The sequence below is a fragment of the Bufo bufo genome, chromosome 8 (genome assembly GCF_905171765.1).
Source record: "Bufo bufo chromosome 8, aBufBuf1.1, whole genome shotgun sequence".
In the NCBI taxonomy this organism is placed as follows: Eukaryota; Metazoa; Chordata; class Amphibia; order Anura; family Bufonidae; genus Bufo; species Bufo bufo.
Genome location: NC_053396.1, coordinates 112,847,589 through 112,867,323, shown reverse-complemented (window position 1 = coordinate 112,867,323; position 19,735 = coordinate 112,847,589). Strand labels below are relative to the sequence as shown.

The 19,735-nt window shown below is 46.1% G+C and overlaps 1 protein-coding gene across 1 annotated transcript in view; it reads right to left on the bottom strand.

Annotated features, from left to right (window-relative positions):
* Positions 1-1,846: 1,846 nt before the first annotated feature.
* The window catches only part of LOC120978084, a gene marked incomplete at its 3' end in the record, with an annotated part of 37,188 nt that continues 19,299 nt past the window's right edge, over positions 1,847-19,735 (bottom strand). Inside the window, 3 exon segments of the mRNA XM_040406319.1 lie at positions 1,847-2,331; positions 2,334-2,796; positions 4,205-5,325. Coding sequence (XP_040262253.1) covers positions 1,847-2,331; positions 2,334-2,796; positions 4,205-5,325 — 2,069 coding nt within the window.

Here is a 19,735-nt window from a genome sequence, read left to right as displayed (position 1 = left end):
GGGGTTATGTTTAGTGAGCCAGGGTAGCCCCAACACTAGAGGAGTAAGCAAACCGCTAAGGACGAAACATGACACATCTTCAACATGAGCATCACTCACAATTAAACGGATATTGTGAACTATGCCCTTTAATGATTTCTGAGAAAGTGGAGCGGAATCAATAGCAAAAACAGGAATATCCTTTCCCAAAGTGCATACCTGGAAACCATGAGTTATTGCAAATTGATTATCAATGAGATTGACAGCTGCTCCACTATCCACAAAAATCTCACAAAAAATGCTTTTGCTCTCTAGCGCCACCCTAGCAGGCAGGACAAAACGGGAACTACAAGCAAACGGAAAACCTTCAATTTCCGCCTCAACCCTGCCAATAGTAACAGACGGAACATTTTTAAAAGATTTTTTCCTTTTTGTTTCTTTATTACTCCCATAAAACTGCCTGAATCTCCTAGAGGGACAAACATTTGCCAAATGATTTATACCTCCACAACAAAAACAAACCCTCCCATGCGGGCTGAATCTTCTATTGTCAGAGGAAATCAACCCCAGCTGCATGGGCTCCTGCTCAGAAGGGGCTGACAGTGACTGAGACCCCTGCGCACAGAAAGAGACCGCTGCACTGTCCCGGGACTGAGTATGACAGGAAGGAGAGATCTCTCCTCTCTCTCTAAGACGCCTGTCAATACGAACGGCCTGAGACATAGCAGAATCCAAGGAGGTAGGTCTCTCATGAAAGGCAAATGCATCTTTCAATCCCTCAGAAAGACCATGGCAAAATTGACTTCGGAGTGTAGCATCATTCCAACCAGTATCAGCTGCCCATCTCCGAAATTCTGAGCAGTATATCTCTGCGGATTGTTTACCCTGGCATAACAGACGTAGTCTAGACTCAGCCAGAGCAATACGATCCGGATCATCATATATCTGACCCAGGGCTAAAAAGAATTCATCCACTGAACGGAGGGGCCGTGCCCCCTCCGGCAGCGAAAAGGCCCAGGATTGAGCGTTACCCCTGAGCAGCGATATAATGATCCCCACCCTCCGTTCTTCATCACCAGAGGAATGGGGAAGAAGGTGAAAATGGAGTTTGCAAGCCTCTCTAAAACGCACAAAATACTCACTACCCCCGGAGAACGTATCCGGGAGCGAGATCTTAGGCTCAGAACAAACTCCATGAACGCAAGCTGAACCGGTCACTTGAAACTGAGAAAAAGTCTTACGGAGATCAGCTACCTCCAATGAAAGACCCTGGAAGCGCTCAGCCAAAAGTGAAACCGGATCCATGCTTGAGACGGTTTTGGCGGCTTATAATGTCACGGATGGTGTACAGGAAACAAGACAATGCAATACAATTAATGACTCACTGGATCCACAACTAAGGAACAAAAGGGAGACCCCTACATGAGTCCTGCCACTCTCCCTAATTGCTCAGCCTATGCGAACACCCCAAAGGTGGATGGGCGCATATCCACGTACCTCGGCTATCTAATACCTGAAGACCCTACAATAGTGAGGGGACACGACCACCGGCTCCCTACACAAGACACGGAGGGAGTCAGGGTCACCTGAAAATCCAGCAGACAGAAAATCACAAATAAAGGAACAGCACTTATCTTGCAGAGGACTGAGGAATAGAAACAGCATGCACATACACTCCAGGAAGTTGTATAAGCCGCAACCTAATGCATCATGGGGAGGAACTTAAAGGGAAGCAATCAGTCCAACTGCATGACAGCTGAGATAGACTAACGAGATGAGGAACTTAACCAAAACAAAGAAACTCAAGGAGGAGGATCTGGAAAGCTCCTGTCAGAGCTTCTCAACTGTCTGGTTGTGACACGTAGATGGCCTCCTTCACACCTCGTTTGTACCAATCGGCCTCCTTATCCAAAACACGTACTTGACTGTCTTCAAAGGTGTGACCTGTTTCTTTTAGATGTAAGTACACGGCTGAATCTTGACCAGAGGTTTTGGCTCTTCTATGCTGAGCCATACGCTGATGTAGTTGTTGTTTTGTTTCGCCGATATACAGTTCTGAGCATTCCTCATTACACTGGACTGCGTACACAATGTTGTCCATCTTGTGTTTAGGCGTTGGGTCTTTTGGGTGAACCAGTTGTTGCCTCAGTGTGTTGCTGGGTTTAAAGCAGACAAGGATGTGATGTTTATTAAAAATCCTTTTGAGTTTCTCAGACACCCTAGCTACATATGGGAAAACCATATTCTTCCGTCTGTCATGCTTCTCGCCCTCACTGGTAGTGCTCTTTCTTCTCCTTCCTTCTGTTTTGACAAAGGCCCTATTTGGATACCCACAAGTTTTAAGTGCCCTATGAGGTGTTTGAATTCCTTTGCCTTGGCCTCTGTGCTGGTGGGGATTTTCTCTGCCCGGTGGTGTAGAGTCTGGATGACTCCCAGTTTGTGGTCTAGAGGATGGTGGGAATCAAATAGCAGGTACTGGTCTGTGTATGTTGGTTTTCGATAGACCTCTATTCCCAGCTTCCTTCCCTCTTCCACTGTTATAAGACAGTCCAGAAACCCCAGTTTGTTGTTCTGCATCTCTTCCCGCGTGAAATTGATGTTATGATCCACTGAGTTGATGTGGTCGGTGAAAGCCTGTAACTCTTGTTTATGAATTTTAACCCAAGTGTCATCCACATATCTGAACCAATGACTCGGTGTAATTCCCTTGAAAGTGGTCAGGGCTTTCCTTTCTACTTCCTCCATATACATGTTCGCTATAATAGGTGAGACTGGCGATCCCATAGCACTGCCATGTTTTTGCTTGTAGAACTTGTCCTTTTACTTGAAGTACAGGGTGGGCCATTTATATGGATACACCTTAATAAAATGGGAATGGTTGGTGATATTAACTTCCTGTTTGTGGCACATTAGTATATGTGTTGATGTCTGGTGAACGCAGTAACCGGGTCATTGCAGCAGATTCCAATTCAAGACACCCTACGAGACCACCCATCTCCCATTCTACAGTTAGCAAACTGCTTGCTCAGTTTCGTGAAACTGGCTCAGTGTTGGATTTGCCAAAATGTGGACGCATGAAATCTGTCTCTAATGAAGAAACATCAGTGGCTGTCCTAGCTTCATTCAGCAAGAGCCCACAGCGTAGCACTCGCCGCATGTCACTGGAGAGTGGCATTAGTCAAACATCCCTTCGGCGGATATTAGCTACTCACAAATGGCACCCTTACAAACTCCAGCTACTGCAGCATCTCAACGAGGATGACCCAGATCGGCGCACTGAATTTGCAGAATGGGCAAAACAAAAATTGGAACAGGACCCTCAGTTTAAGCAGAAGATTTTGTTCAGTGATGAGGCAAACTTTTATGTGAATGGTGAAGTTAACAAACAAAACCACCGCTATTGGTCTGACACTAACCCACATTGGATAGATCCCTCCAAGACTGTTGGAACAAAAACATTTATGGTATGGTGTGGTATATGGGATACAAAGATAGTGGGGCCATTCTTCATCAATGGAAACCTCAAGGCTACTGGATATGCAAAATTGCTACATGATGATGTGTTTCCCTCTTTATGCACTGAAGCTGGCATGTTCCCTGAGTTTTTCCAGCAAGATGGTGCACCACCACATTATGGGTGTCAGGTCCGAGCATTCCTAGATGAACAGTTTCCTGGAAAGTGGATTGGTTGTCGTGGGCCAGTTGAATGGCCCCCAAGGTCTCCCGATCTGACCCCCTTAGACTTTTATCTTTGGGGTCATCTGAAGGCAATTGTCTATGCTGTGAAGATACAAGATGTGCAGCACCTGAAACTATGGATACTGGAAGCCTGTGCTAGAATTTCTCCTGCGGTGTTGCTATCAGTGTGTGAAGAGTGGGAGAAGAGGGCTGCATTGACAATCCAACACAATGGGCAGCACATTGAACACATTTTATAAGTGGTCAGAAACTTGTAAATTACTCATGAAAGAATAAAGTTACGTTAAAACCAAGCACACCATTGTTTTTCGTGTGAAATTCGCAATAAGTTTGATGTGTCACATGACCCTCTTCCTATTGAAAAAACAAAAGTTGGATTCAAAATGGCCGACTTCAAAATGGCCACCATGGTCACCACCCATCTTGAAAAGTTTCCCCCCTCACATATACTAATGTGCCACATACAAGAAGTTAATATCACCAACCATTCCCATTTTATTAAGGTGTATCCATATAAATGGCCCACCCTGTAGGTGGTACTCAGACAAAGGTCCAGTAAGGCACACACTTGGTCTGGGCTAAGTTCTGTTCTGCAGCCTAAGGTGTTGTCTAGTAGCAACTGTTTCCTGACTGTTTCAATTGCCTCTGTAGTGGGTATGCGGGTGAAGAGGGATGTAACATCATAGGAGACTATTGTTTCTTCTGTGCCGAATACCAAGTTCTGGATTTTGGTGGTGAAATCCTGAGAGTTCTGTATGTGATGTTGTGTGTTTCCAACCAAGGGCGCTAGGATTCTGGCTAAGTATTTTGCCACATTGCAGGTCACAGAGTTGATGCTGCTGACAATTGGCCTGAGAGGGGTCCCATCCTTATGTATCTTAGGAAGTCCATAAATACATGGAGGGGCTTCCCCAGGGTAGAGGCGATGATACATGGCCCGATCAATGATTTTGTCCTTTTCTAGTTGTTGTAGTAGTTCTATAACCTTCTTCTTGTAGCCACTGGTTTGGTCTCGTCTTAGGGCCTCATATGTGTTGTTATCATCCAGGAGTGTGGTCACCTTGGCATCGTAGTCAGATGTATTAAGTACAACCATGCATCTTCCTTTATCCGCAGGCAGGATGGAGATGTTTGTGTCTTTCTTCAGGGATGTAACCGCCTTCCTTTCTTCTCTAGTCAAGTTTGAAGGAGGTGGTTTGGCACTGGCCAGATCTGCAGACACTTTAAGGCGGAGTTGTTCTGCCTCACCCTGTGGTACTTTGTTGCTGTGGATTGAGGCTTCAGTGGCTGAAATAATATCAACTATTGGTATGGTTCTTGGTATGATTGCAAAATTCAACCCTTTAGCAAGGACATCCATCTCAGGCTGGCTGAGAACCCGGTCTGAAAGATTCTGCACCCATTTCTCTTTGTTTTGCACTGTCCTTGTTTCCTCCTTTCGCCTCCATGTCAGTTCTTCACTGGTATGGCTGTTTGCAGTTCGGGATAACAAAATGCAGAACTTGTTCTTCTGCCTCTCCTTGCTCACAGTGTGCTGAGCTAGCTGTGTATGTACTGTGGAATCTGCTACTTTCCTCCACGTTTCAGTGGGTAGCTGCAAAGTCAGATCCTCTACCAGCTGACTGATAGTTTGTTTCAAGGCTTCAACTGTGAAATGTAGAGGAGCAGATTGGCTAATACTGTATAAGCACTAGATACTGTAAAGTTGTGCCAGATTTATCACAGTGGCTAGTACTGGATGATGCATTTGATGAATATGGTCAAATTTTATGAGCCTATTAGCGTCATAATTATGTGCATTTAATAAAGAATAGTGTAACAAGCCAGTTTTCTAAATAACTTAATTTAAGTCATATGCCTGAAATCAACTGAAAAAAGCTGTAAAGGTATGGCCACTTGGGTCCTACCTCCACCTAATTTGCAGTCTACTGCAGCAACCGGGTCCGCAGGGGCAACATGGGAGACTACGATGGGCTGATGGGGGTAGTAGTTCATTTACTCACGGTTAGCAGAGCCTCCCTTGGCCAGCGTGCAGTGATGGGGAAGACAGCATTAAATCCTCTATGGCTCTCTCTATTGAAGGGAACACCAGCCAGATGGAAGTTGAGGTGCCCTTGATGGTAGAGGTGTTTAAGGTGCTTTGGTGGTGTAGTAGTAGAAATGATGAGGAGTCGGTAGTAATAAAACAGTTGAACATTTACTGAATCAATTCTCTTCAGGTAGTCAGTACAGATACAGTTCATTTGTATGGCATGAGTGATAACTCAGAAATAGGTTCAGTAGTATTCCTTTTCTCAGGTTTAGGCAATTGTCAGTTAGGGAGTTCTCTAGTACTTTAGCTTTATAGGCGAAGAATAATTAGATTTACTTTAAGTCCACTTTCTATGGCACTTTCTATAGCACTCAGGTACTAAATATACTGTTTTCCACTTATCTTGAGTAGGGATGAGCGAACCCGAACTGTATAGTTCGGGTTCGTACCGAATTTTGGGGTGTCCGTGACACGGACCCGAACCCGTACATTTTCGTAAAAGTCCGTATTCGGGTTCGGTGTTCGGCGCTTTCTTGGCGCTTTTTGAAAGGCTGCAAAGCAGCCAATCAACAAGCGTCATACTACTTGCCCCAAGAGGCCATCACAGCCTTGCCTACTATTGGCATGGCTGTGATTGGCCAGTGCAGCATGTGACCCAGCCTCTATATAAGCTTGGGTCACGTTGCGCTGCACGTCACTCTGCTGATTGAAGCATAGGGAGAGGTTGCAGCTGCGACGTTATGGCGAGATTAGGCAGATTAACTCCTCCAAAAGACTTCATTCTGTGATCGATCTGCAGCTGTGGATCATTGAAGTGCTAATATTGACTTGCTCACTTTTTTGAGGCTGCCCAGAGCGTTTTTAGATCACGTTTTTTCTGGGGTGATCGGCGGCCATTTTGTGACTTGTGGTGCGCCAGCACAAGCTATCACCAAGTGTATTTAACCATCAATAGTGTGGTTATTTTGTGCTATATCCTACATCAGCTGCAGGCTGAGCCTGTGTCACCGAAGTGCATTTACCATCAACAGTCTGATGATTTTTTGGCCATATACTACATCTGGTGCAGGCTGAGCCTGTGTCACCCAAGTGCATTTAACCATCAACAGTGTGGTTATTTTTTGGCCATATACTACATCAGGGGCAAGTTGAGCCTGTCACACAGCGCCTAAAAAATAGACCTGACATTTCTATTCAACCAAATCTGTACTGTTTTAGCTGGTCAAGTTATTTGTAGTGACCGTAAAAGCACACTTTTTGTTCTGGGTTGAAAAACTATTCCCAAATTTGCCATTCTCAAAATAACTAGTTTTTGGTATATGAGGCCTACTTGAAATCTATCCCAAAAAGGATATCTTACATTGAAGGTACTGATAGTGTCATTCAGAAAAACCTAAGACACACGCTACCGTGCAGATAGAAGTCTGATTCTGTGATTAAACCTTAACCTGTCACACAGTGCAAAAAAAAACAGGTCTCACATTTCTATTCAAGCAAATCTGTACTGTTTTAGCTGGTCAAGTTATTTGTAGCGACCGTAAAAGCCCTTTTTTTTTTCTGGGTTGAAAAACTTTTCCCAAATTTGCCATTCTCAAAATAACTAGTTTCTGGTATTTGAGGCCTACTTGAAATCTATCCCAAAAAGGATATCTTACATTGAAGGTATTGATAGTGTCATTCAGAAAAACCTAAGACACACGCTACCGTGCAGATAGAAGTCTGATTCTGAGATTAAACCTTAACCTGTCACACAGTGCAAAAAAAAACAGGTCTCACATTTCTATTAAAGCAAATCTGTACTGTTTTAGCTGGTCAAGTTATTTGTAGTGACCGTAAAAGCACATTTTTTTTTCTGGGTTGAAAAACTATTCCCAAATTTGCCATTCTCAAAATAACTAGTTTCTGTCACAGCCACTATCTCTGGCTGTGACCTTCCGTCATTGCTTGTTCAGCACTCCTCGCTGAAGTACCGTCCCTGTGTCATTTGTGGTTCTTTATGGGTTAACTCCCCTGTGTGCCTATTAGGAGTTAATCCTCTGTCTGCTCCATGGGTGTGGTCTCTCTGCTGCACCCATGGAACCTGTATATAAGGCTGAGGTTTCCTCAGTTCTGTGTCAGCTCTCCTGGTGTGTGTTGTCTTGTCCTGCTTTGCTCCTGGTTTGTACTCTTTCTCCCATGCTGCTGACCCATGGGAACCGTGTCTGTCTGTCTGTCTGTGCTCTGTGGGTTTCCCTACTTGTTCATTAACGTCGTCTGTCTGTTATCTGTTCTGCTGTTATGTTTTAGTTACTTTGTGTTTATTCTGATGTCTGTGTTCAGCAAGCCTTTGTAGCAGAGTGGCATGAAAAGGCCATGCAGTTTACTACTGGTGGAGCAAGTCCTTCTCTGCTCATTGCCACTCCTGCTCCCTTGCGTGAACTCCTGCTCGTATTATTAGTTCCCCTGTTTTGTATTCATATGTCTGTGTTCAGCAAGCCTTTGCAGCAGAGTGGCATGACAAGGCCATGCAGTTTACTACTGGTGGAGCAAGTCCTTCTCTGCTCATTGCCACTCCTGCTCCCTTGCATGAACTCCTGCTTGTGTTATTATTTGCCCTGTTTTGTATTTACCTGTCTGTTATGTTTGCCTATGTGCCGTCGGTACCTTCTGGTACCTGTTGTCCATTCGCTCCTGCTGTCACTGTCTAGGTCACGCTCCAGAGTGGACCTTGGCAACTTTCTGCGGCTAAGTCTAACCCTACCATCTAGGGCTCTAGTGAAAACCAGGAGTTGCTTAGTTACGCCCCTCTGGAGTATTACTAGACAGTGGCGCAGTGGGGGTTTTCTCCCACTGTGCTGACGGTACATAGAGCTCATGTTTTATCTGTGTTGCTTTCCCTGTTTTGTTTGTGCAATAAACTCTTGTGTCTGTACCTGTTTTCCGTTTGTTTATTGCATGACGACGCGGTGGTCTCTCCTGGGACCTCCAACTCGTGACAGTTTCTGGTATTTGAGGCCTACTTGAAATCTATCCCAAAAAGGATTTCTTACATTGAAGGTACTGATAGTGTCATTCAGAAAAACCTAAGACACACGCTACCGTGCAGATAGAAGTCTAATTCTGAGATTAAACCCTAACCTGTCACACAGTGCAAAAAAAAACAGGTCTCACATTTCTATTCAAGCAAATCTGTACTGTTTTAGCTGGTCAAGTTATTTGTAGCGACCGTAAAAGCACATTTTTTTTTCTGGTTTGAAAAACTATTCCCAAATTTGCCATTCTCAAAATAACTAGTTTCTGGTATTTGAGGCCTACTTGAAATCTATCCCAAAAAGGATTTCTTACATTGAAGGTACTGATAGTGTCATTCAGAAAAACCTAAGACACACGCTACCGTGCAGATAGAAGTCTAATTCTGAGATTAAACCCTAACCTGTCACACAGTGCAAAAAAAAACAGGTCTCACATTTCTATTCAAGCAAATCTGTACTGTTTTAGCTGGTCAAGTTATTTGTAGCGACCGTAAAAGCACATTTTTTTTTCTGGTTTGAAAAACTATTCCCAAATTTGCCATTCTCAAAATAACTAGTTTCTGGTATTTGAGGCCTACTTGAAATCTATCCCAAAAAGGATATCTTACATTGAAGGTACTGATAGTGTCATTCAGAAAAACCTAAGACACACGCTACCGTGCAGATAGAAGTCTGATTCTGTGATTGAACCTTAACCTGTCACACAGTGCAAAAAAAAACAGGTCTCACATTTCTATTCAAGAAAATCTGTACTGTTTTAGCTGGTCAAGTTATTTGTAGTGACCGTAAAAGCACATTTTTTTTTCTGGGTTGAAAAACTATTCCCAAATTTGCCATTCTCAAAATAACTAGTTTCTGGTATTTGAGGCCTACTTGGAATCTATCCCAAAAAGGATATCTTACATTGAAGGTACTGATAGTGTCATTCAGAAAAACCTAAGACACACGCTACCGTGCAGATAGAAGTCTGATTCTGTGATTAAACCTTAACCTGTCACACAGTGCAAAAAAAAACAGGTCTCACATTTCTATTCAAGCAAATCTGTACTGTTTTAGCTGGTAAAGTTATTTGTAGTGACCGTAAAAGCACATTTTTTTTTCTGGGTTGAAAAACTATTCCCAAATTTGCCATTCTCAAAATAACTAGTTTCTGGTATTTGAGGCCTACTTGGAATCTATCCCAAAAAGGATATCTTACATTGAAGGTACTGATAGTGTCATTCAGAAAAACCTAAGACACACGCTACCGTGCAGATAGAAGTCTGATTCTGTGATTAAACCTTAACCTGTCACACAGTGCAAAAAAAAAAAACAGGTCTCACATTTCTATTCAAGCAAATCTGTACTGTTTTAGCTGGTCAAGTTATTTGTAGTGACCGTAAAAGCACATTTTTTTTTCTGGGTTGAAAAACTATTCCCAAATTTGCCATTCTCAAAATAACTAGTTTCTGGTATTTGAGGCCTACTTGAAATCTATCCCAAAAAGGATATCTTACATTGAAGGTACTGATAGTGTCATTCAGAAAAACCTAAGACACACGCTACCGTGCAGATAGAAGTCTGATTCTGTGATTAAACCTTAACCTGTCACACAGTGCAAAAAAAAAACAGGTCTCACATTTCTATTCAAGCAAATCTGTACTGTTTTAGCTGGTCAAGTTATTTGTAGCGACCGTAAAAGCACATATTTTTTTTCTGGGTTGAAAAACTATTCCCAAATTTGCCATTCTCAAAATAACTAGTTTCTGGTATTTGAGGCCTACTTGAAATCTATCCCAAAAAGGATATCTTACATTGAAGGTACTGATAGTGTCATTCAGAAAAACCTAAGACACACGCTACTGTGCAGATAGAAGTCTGATTCTGAGATTAAACCTTAACCTGTCACACAGTGCAAAAAAAACCAGGTCTCACATTTCTATTCAAGCAAATCTGTACTGTTTTAGCTGGTCAAGTTATTTGTAGCGACCGTAAAAGCACATTTTTTTTTCTGGTTTGAAAAACTATTCCCAAATTTGCCATTCTCAAAATAACTAGTTTCTGGTATTTGAGGCCTACTTGAAATCTATCCCAAAAAGGATATCTTACATTGAAGGTACTGATAGTGTCATTCAGAAAAACCTAAGACACACGCTACCGTGCAGATAGAAGTCTGATTCTGTGATTAAACCTTAACCTGTCACACAGTGCAAAAAAAAAACAGGTCTTACATTTCTATTCAAGCAAATCTGTACTGTTTTAGCTGGTCAAGTTATTTGTAGTGACCGTAAAAGCACATTTTTTTTTCTGGGTTGAAAAACTATTCCCAAATTTGCCATTCTCAAAATAACTAGTTTCTGGTATTTGAGGCCTACTTGAAATCTATCCCAAAAAGAATATCTTACATTGAAGGTACTGATAGTGTCATTCAGAAAAACCTAAGACACACGCTACCGTGCAGATAGAAGTCTGATTCTGAGATTAAACCTTAACCTGTCACACAGTGCAAAAAAAAACAGGTCTCACATTTCTATTCAAGCAAATCTGTACTGTTTTAGCTGGTCAAGTTATTTGTAGTGACCGTAAAAGCACATTTTTTTTTCTGGGTTGAAAAACTATTCCCAAATTTGCCATTCTCAAAATAACTAGTTTCTGGTATTTGAGGCCTACTTGAAATCTATCCCAAAAAGAATATCTTACATTGAAGGTACTGATAGTGTCATTCAGAAAAACCTAAGACACACGCTACCGTGCAGATAGAAGTCTGATTCTGAGATTAAACCTTAACCTGTCACACAGTGCAAAAAAAAACAGGTCTCACATTTCTATTCAAGCAAATCTGTACTGTTTTGGCTGGTCAAGTTATTTGTAGCGACCGTAAAAGCCCTTTTTTTTTTCTGGGTTGAAAAACTATTCTCAAATTTGCCATTCTCAAAATTGTGGTGAACGGGAACAATGAGGAAAACATCTAATAAGGGACGCGGACGCGGACGTGGACATGGTCGTGGTGTTGTTAGTGGACCCTCTGGTGCTGGGAGAGGACGTGGCCGTTCTGCCACAGCCACACGTCCTAGTGTACCAACTAACCCAGGTCCCAGTAGCCGTCAGAATTTACAGGGATATTTGGTGGGGCCCAATGCCGTTCTAAGGATGGTAAGGCCTGAGCAGGTACAGGCATTAGTCAATTGGGTGGCCGACAGTGCATCCAGCACGTTCACATTATCTCCCACCCAGTCTTCTGCAGAAAGCGCACAGATGGCGCATGAAAACCAAGCCCATCAGTCTGTCACATCACCCCCATGCATATCAGGGAAACTGTCTGAGCCTCAAGTTATGCAGCAGTCTCTTATGCTGTTTGAAGACTCTGCTGCCAGGGTTTCCCAAGGGCATCCACCTAGCTCTTCACCAGGGGTGGAAGAGATAGAATGCACTAACGCACAACCACTTATGTTTCCTGATGATGAGGACATGGGAATACCACCTCAGCACGTCTCTGATGATGACGAAACACAGGTGCCAACTGCTGCGTCTTTCTGCAGTGTGCAGACTGAACAGGAGGTCAGGGATCAAGACTGGGTGGAAGACGATGCAGGGGACGATGAGGTCCTAGACCCCACATGGAATGAAGGTCGTGCCACTGACTTTCACAGTTCGGAGGAAGAGGCAGTGGTGAGACCGAGCCAACAGCGTAGCAAAAGAGGGAGCAGTGGGCAAAATCAGAACACCCGCCGCCAAGAGACTCCGCCTGCTACTGACCGCCACCATCTGGGACCGAGCACCCCAAAGGCAGCTTCAAGGAGTTCCCTGGCATGGCACTTCTTCAAACAATGTGCTGACGACAAGACCCGAGTGGTTTGCACGCTGTGCCATCAGAGCCTGAAGCGAGGCATTAACGTTCTGAACCTTAGCACAACCTGCATGACCAGGCACCTGCATGCAAAGCATGAACTGCAGTATAGTAAACCCCTTAAAAACAAGGAAGTCACTCAGGCTCCCCCTGCTGCCTCTTCTGCTGCTGCCGCCTCGGCCTCTTCTGCTGCTGCCGCCGCCTCGGCCTCTTCTGCTGCTGCTGCCGCCGCCTCGGCCTCTTCCTCTGCCTCTGGAGGAACGTTGGCACCTGCCGCCCAGCAAACATGGGATGTACCACCAACACCACCACCTGCGTCACCAAGCATCTCAACCATGTCACACGGCAGCGTTCAGCTCTCCATCTCACAAACATTTGAGAGAAAGCGTAAATTCCCACCTAGCCACCCTCGATCCCTGGCCCTGAATGCCAGCATTTCTAAACTACTGGCTTATGAAATGCTGTCATTTAGGCTGGTGGACACACACAGCTTCAAACAGCTCATGTCGCTTGCTGTCCCACAGTATGTTGTTCCCAGCCGCCACTACTTCTCCAAGAGAGCCGTGCCTTCCCTGCACAAACAAGTGTCCGATAAAATCAAGTGTGCACTGCGCAACACCATCTGTGGCAAGGTCCACCTAACCACAGATACGTGGACCAGTAAGCACGGCCAGGGACGCTATATCTCCCTAACTGCACACTGGGTAAATGTAGTGGCGGCTGGGCCCCAGGCGGAGAGCTGTTTGGCGCACGTCCTTCCGCCGCCAAAGATCGCAGGGCAACATTCTTTGCCTCCTGTCTCCTCCTCCACCTACTCAGCTTCCTCCTCCTCTTCTTCCACCTGCTCATCCAGTCAGCCACACACCTTCACCACCAAATTCAGCACAGCCCGGGGTAAACGTCAGCAGGCAATTCTGAAACTCATATGTTTGGGGGACAGGCCCCACACCGCACAGGAGTTGTGGCGGGGTATAGAACAACAGACCGACGAGTGGTTGCTGCCGGTGAGCCTCAAGTCCGGCCTGGTGGTGTGCGATAATGGGCAAAATCTCGTTGCAGCTCTGGGACTAGCCGGTTTGACGCACATCCCTTGCCTGGCGCATGTGCTGAATTTGGTGGTGCAGAAGTTCATTCGCAACTACCCCGACATGTCAGAGCTGCTGCATAAAGTGCGGGCCGTCTGTTCGCGCTTCCGGCGTTCACACCCTGCCGCTGCTCGCCTGTCTGCGCTACAGCGTAACTTCGGCCTTCCCGCTCACCGCCTCATATGCGACGTACCCACCAGGTGTAACTCCACCTTGCATATGCTGGACAGACTGTGCGAGCAGCAGTAGGCCATAGTGGAATTTCAGCTGCAGCACGCACGGGTCAGTCGCACTGTGGATCAGACACACTTCACCACCAATGACTGGGCCTCCATGCGAGACCTGTGTGCCCTGTTGCGCTGTTTCGAGTACTCCACCAACATGGCCAGTGGCGATGACGCCGTTATCAGCGTTACAATACCACTTCTATGTCTCCTTGAGAAAACACTTAGGGCGATGATGGAAGAGGAGGTGGCCCAGGAGGAAGAGGAGGAAGAGGGGTCATTTTTTGCACTTTCAGGCCAGTCTCTTCGAAGTGACTCAGAGGGAGGTTTTTTGCAACACCAGAGGCCAGGTACAAATGTGGCCAGACAGGGCCCACTACTGGAGGACGAGGAGGACGAGGATGAGGAGGAGGTGGAGGAGGATGAGGATGAAGCATGTTCAAAGCGGGGTGGCACCCAAAGCAGCTCTGGCCCATCACTGGTGCGTGGCTGGGGGGAAACACAGGACGATGACGATACGCCTCCCACAGAGGACAGCTTGTCCTTACCTCTGGGCAGCCTGGCACACATGAGCGACTACATGCTGCAGTGCCTGCGCAACGACAGCAGAGTTTCCCACATTTTAACGTGTGCGGACTACTGGGTTGCCACCCTGCTGGATCCCCGGTACAAAGACAATGTGCCCACCTTACTTCCTACACTGGAGCGTGATAGGAAGATGCGCGAGTACAAGCGCACGTTGGTAGACGCGCTACTGAGAGCATTCCCAAATGTCACAGGGGAACCAGTGGAAGCCCAAGGCGAAGGCAGAGGAGGAGCAAGAGGTCGCCAACGCAGCTGTGTCACGCCCAGCTCCTCTGAGGGCAGGGTTAGCATGGCAGAGATGTGGAAAAGTTTTGTCACCACGCCACAGCTAACTGCACCACCACCTGATACGGAACGTGTTAGCAGGAGGCAACATTTCACTAACATGGTGGAACAGTACCTGTGCACACCCCTCCACGTACTGACTGATGGTTCGGCCCCATTCAACTTCTGGGTCTCCAAATTGTCCACGTGGCCAGAGCTAGCCTTTTATGCCTTGGAGGTGCTGGCCTGCCCGGCGGCCAGCGTTTTGTCTGAACGTGTATTCAGCACGGCAGGGGGCGTCATTACAGACAAACGCAGCCGCCTGTCTACAGCCAATGTGGACAAGCTGACGTTCATAAAAATGAACCAGGCATGGATCCCACAGGACCTGTCCATCCCTTGTGCAGATTAGATATTAACTACCTCCCCTTAACAATATATTATTCTACTCCAGGGCACTTCCTCATTCAATACTATTTTTAATTTCATTTTACCATTATATTGCAGGGAAACCCAAAGTTGAATGAACCTCTCCTCTGTCTGGGTGCCGGGGCCTAAATGTGTGACAGTGGCCTGTTCCAGTGGTGGGTGACGTGAAGCCTGATTCTCTGCTATGACATGAAGACTTATTCTGTGCTGACATGAAGTCAGATTCTCTGTTACGCGACCTCTCTCCTCTGCCTGGGTGCCTGGGCCTAAATATGTGACAGTGGCCTGTTCCAGTGGTGGGTGACGTGAAGCCTGATTCTCTGCTATGACATGAATACAGATTCTGCGCTGACATAAGGCCAGATTCTCTGTTACGGGACCGCTCTCCTCTGTCTGGGTGCCGGGGCCTAAATGTGTGACAGTGGCCTGTTCCAGTGGTGGGTGACGTGAAGCCTGATTCTCTGCTATGACATGAAGACAGATTCTGTGCTGACATAAGGCCAGATTCTCTGTTACGCGACCTCTCTCCTCTGCCTGGGTGCCTGGGCCTAAATATGTGACAGTGGCCTGTTCCAGTGGTGGGTGACGTGAAGCCTGATTCTCTGCTATGACATGAAGACAGATTCTGCGCTGACATAAGGCCAGATTCTCTGTTACGGGACCGCTCTCCTCTGTCTGGGTGCCGGGGCCTAAATGTGTGACAGTGGCCTGTTCCAGTGGTGGGTGACGTGAAGCCTGATTCTCTGCTATGACATGAAGACAGATTCTGTGCTGACATAAGGCCAGATTCTCTGTTACGGGACCGCTCTCCTCTGTCTGGGTGCCGGGGCCTAAATGTGTGACAGTGGCCTGTTCCAGTGGTGGGTGACGTGAAGCCTGATTCTCTGCTATGACATGAAGACAGATTCTGTGCTGACATAAGGCCAGATTCTCTGTTATGGGACCGCTCTTCTCTGTCTGGGTGCCGGGGCCTAAATGTGTGATGTGGCCTGTTCCAGTGGTGGGTGACGTGAAGCCTGATTCTCTGCTATGACATGAAGACAGATTCTGTGCTGACATAAGGCCAGATTCTCTGTTACAGGACCGCTCTCCTCTGTCTGGGTGCCGGGGCCTAAATGTGTGACAGTGGCCTGTTCCAGTGGTGGGTGACGTGAAGCCTGATTCTCTGCTATGACATGAAGACAGATTCTGTGCTGACATAAGGCCAGATTCTCTGTTACGCGACCTCTCTCCTCTGCCTGGGTGCCTGGGCCTAAATGTGTGACAGTGGCCTGTTCCAGTGGTGGGTGACGTGAAGCCTGATTCTCTGCTATGACATGAAGACAGATTCTGCGCTGACATAAGGCCAGATTCTCTGTTACGGGACCGCTCTCCTCTGTCTGGGTGCCGGGGCCTAAATATGTGACAGTGGCCTGTTCCAGTGGTGGGTGACGTGAAGCCTGATTCTCTGCTATGACATGAAGACAGATTCTGTGCTGACATAAGGCCAGATTCTCTGTTACGCGACCTCTCTCCTCTGCCTGGGTGCCTGGGCCTAAATATGTGACAGTGGCCTGTTCCAGTGGTGGGTGACGTGAAGCCTGATTCTCTGCTATGACATGAAGACAGATTCTGCGCTGACATAAGGCCAGATTCTCTGTTACGGGACCGCTCTCCTCTGTCTGGGTGCCGGGGCCTAAATGTGTGACAGTGGCCTGTTCCAGTGGTGGGTGACGTGAAGCCTGATTCTCTGCTATGACATGAAGACAGATTCTGTGCTGACATAAGGCCAGATTCTCTGTTACGGGACCGCTCTCCTCTGTCTGGGTGCCGGGGCCTAAATGTGTGACAGTGGCCTGTTCCAGTGGTGGGTGACGTGAAGCCTGATTCTCTGCTATGACATGAAGACAGATTCTGTGCTGACATAAGGCCAGATTCTCTGTTACGGGACCGCTCTCCTCTGTCTGGGTGCCGGGGCCTAAATGTGTGACAGTGGCCTGTTCCAGTGGTGGGTGACGTAAAGCCTGATTCTCTGCTATGACATGAAGACAGATTCTGTGCTGACATGAAGCCAGATTCTCTGTTACGCGACCTCTCTCCTCTGCCTGGGTGCCTGGGTCTAAATATGTGACAGTGGCCTGTTCCAGTGGTGGGTGACGTGAAGCCTGATTCTCTGCTATGACATGAAGACAGATTCTGTGCTGACATAAGGCCAGATTCTCTGTTACGCGACCTCTCTCCTCTGCCTGGGTGCCTGGGCCTAAATATGTGACAGTGGCCTGTTCCAGTGGTGGGTGACGTGAAGCCTGATTCTCTGCTATGACATGAAGACAGATTCTGCGCTGACATAAGGCCAGATTCTCTGTTACGGGACCGCTCTCCTCTGTCTGGGTGCCGGGGCCTAAATGTGTGACAGTGGCCTGTTCCAGTGGTGGGTGACATGAAGCCTGATTCTCTGCTATGACATGAAGACTGATTCTGTGCTGACATGAAGCCAGATTCTTTGCTATGGCATGAAGAGACTGATTCTCTGCTGACGTGAAGCCAGATTCTCTGCTATGGCATGAAGAGACTGATTCTGTGCTGACATGAAGCCAGATTCTTTGCTATGGCATAAAGAGACTGATTCTCTGCTGACGTGAAGCCAGATTCTCTGCTATGGGACCTCTGTCCAAGTGATATTGGTTCATTTTTATTTTTTTAATTTTTATTTTAATTCATTTCCCTATCCACATTTGTTTGCAGGGGATTTACCTACATGTTGCTGCCTTTTGCAGCCCTCTAGCTCTTTCCTGGGCTGTTTTACAGCCTTTTTAGTGCCCAAAAGTTCGGGTCCCCATTGACTTCAATGGGGTTTGGGTTCGGGACGAAGTTCGGATCGGGTTCGGATCCCGAACCCGAACATTTCCGGGAAGTTCGGCCGAACTTCTCGAACCCAAACATCCAGGTGTTCGCTCAACTCTAATCTTGAGCTATCCAATAAGGACGTTTCTCCCTCGTGGCAGGCAAACTCTCTGACATTATTTGCAGGATGCTCTCCTGAAGTATTTAGGTTTTTGGAAGGCTTCTAGTTAATAAGGACAACTTGGCGCCTTGGCCATCCGGCTGTGTCCAGGAACTTGGAAAGTTACTCTTGGTCACTTGTGCTTGTGAAGTCCATAGGCCAGACTCATCCCTAACCTTCACTAGGCTTGCTTTATATTTAGACATAGACTTACTGTTCAGTGCTAAGCTGCTGTAACTACTCTTAGTTTGTCCTCTCCAGGATTGATCAGGTCCCAGAGGAAAGAAATTGCAGCTACATTGTGGATAAGAATATAATAATAGCAAAGACAGGTGCACTCTGCAGACTTGCTAAGCCCTAAAACTGATGATAAAATTGAGAGATTAGCCAACATGTCCTACTAGGAGGACATGTCGGAGCCCGAGCACCGCGCCAAGGTTTCTCAAGTAGCTCGGGTCCTAACACTCACCTACCTGAGCCATATGGGCAATACCAGGAGCCAGTGGGCAAATTACAGGAGTATAAAGGTCCGACTCACAGACAACTCACCAGTTACCTCCAGCATGAAACCATGCTAGCAATGGGAGGAGGGAGAGTCTGCGAGTCCCACTCAAGACTGGCTGATATGGCCCAGGCCTTGCCTGTGCACCTAAATGTAGCCTGTGGATGGAAAACAGGCTCATTGACATTGGAGTTTATACACCTCCAGGTATATCTATATGCAAACAAATGAAAAAAATGGTGTGGTATTAAACGGGCAGGAAGGGCTTAAACCCATATGCAGTTGTGCATATATAAACAGGGGATCAAATCTTGCACTTGTGGCCTCTTTCTAATGGCGATCCCCAGCAAAAATGCATACAGTGGAGGATGCCTGCAGTGGACCACAAGTACCATAATAGACATCCTACACAAGATAGCAATTATGTGGATGTGATAATCAATATAATAATAGCAAAGACAGGTGCACTCTGCAGACTTACTAAGCCCTCAAACTGATGAAAAAATTTAGAGATTAGCCAACATATCCTACTAGAAGGACATGTGTGAGCCCGAGCACCGCGCCAAGGTTTCTCAAGTAGCTCGGGTACTTGTGGTTTGAGTACTTCCTGCTGTTTAATACCACACCATTCTTTTCATTTGTTTGCATACATCGTGGATAAGGCCTGTTTCTTTCCTCCATACCCTTGTTTTCCTCCTCTCTACAATACACTACACTCTGAAATGACTGAATTTATTAACAAACCCCTGACTATATAAATTATGTGTTGCCAGCACCACCTAGGGGCAAATGGTGTAATGACATTGCCAGCCTGATAAATAGGAAATACCATACATTGCAAATACATTAGATAAATAGGCAGATGTTTAAAGTGTCCCATTTACACAGATATGTGGGATGCTGCATACACCACTGCTAAAAAATAACAAAAAGTCTTTCTGGGTACATTTCCTTGGACGATGCATAAAACTTTTTCGTTTTTAAAGTCCCAGACAACCTGAGAAGGGGTGTAAAAAGGGAAATAAAAAGGCTCAAACTTTGGCGCAACTTAGATTTGTCTGAAAGGTGGAGTCTATAATAGAGTCTTTAGAAGGGCAAAGGGCTCCATAGTGGCTT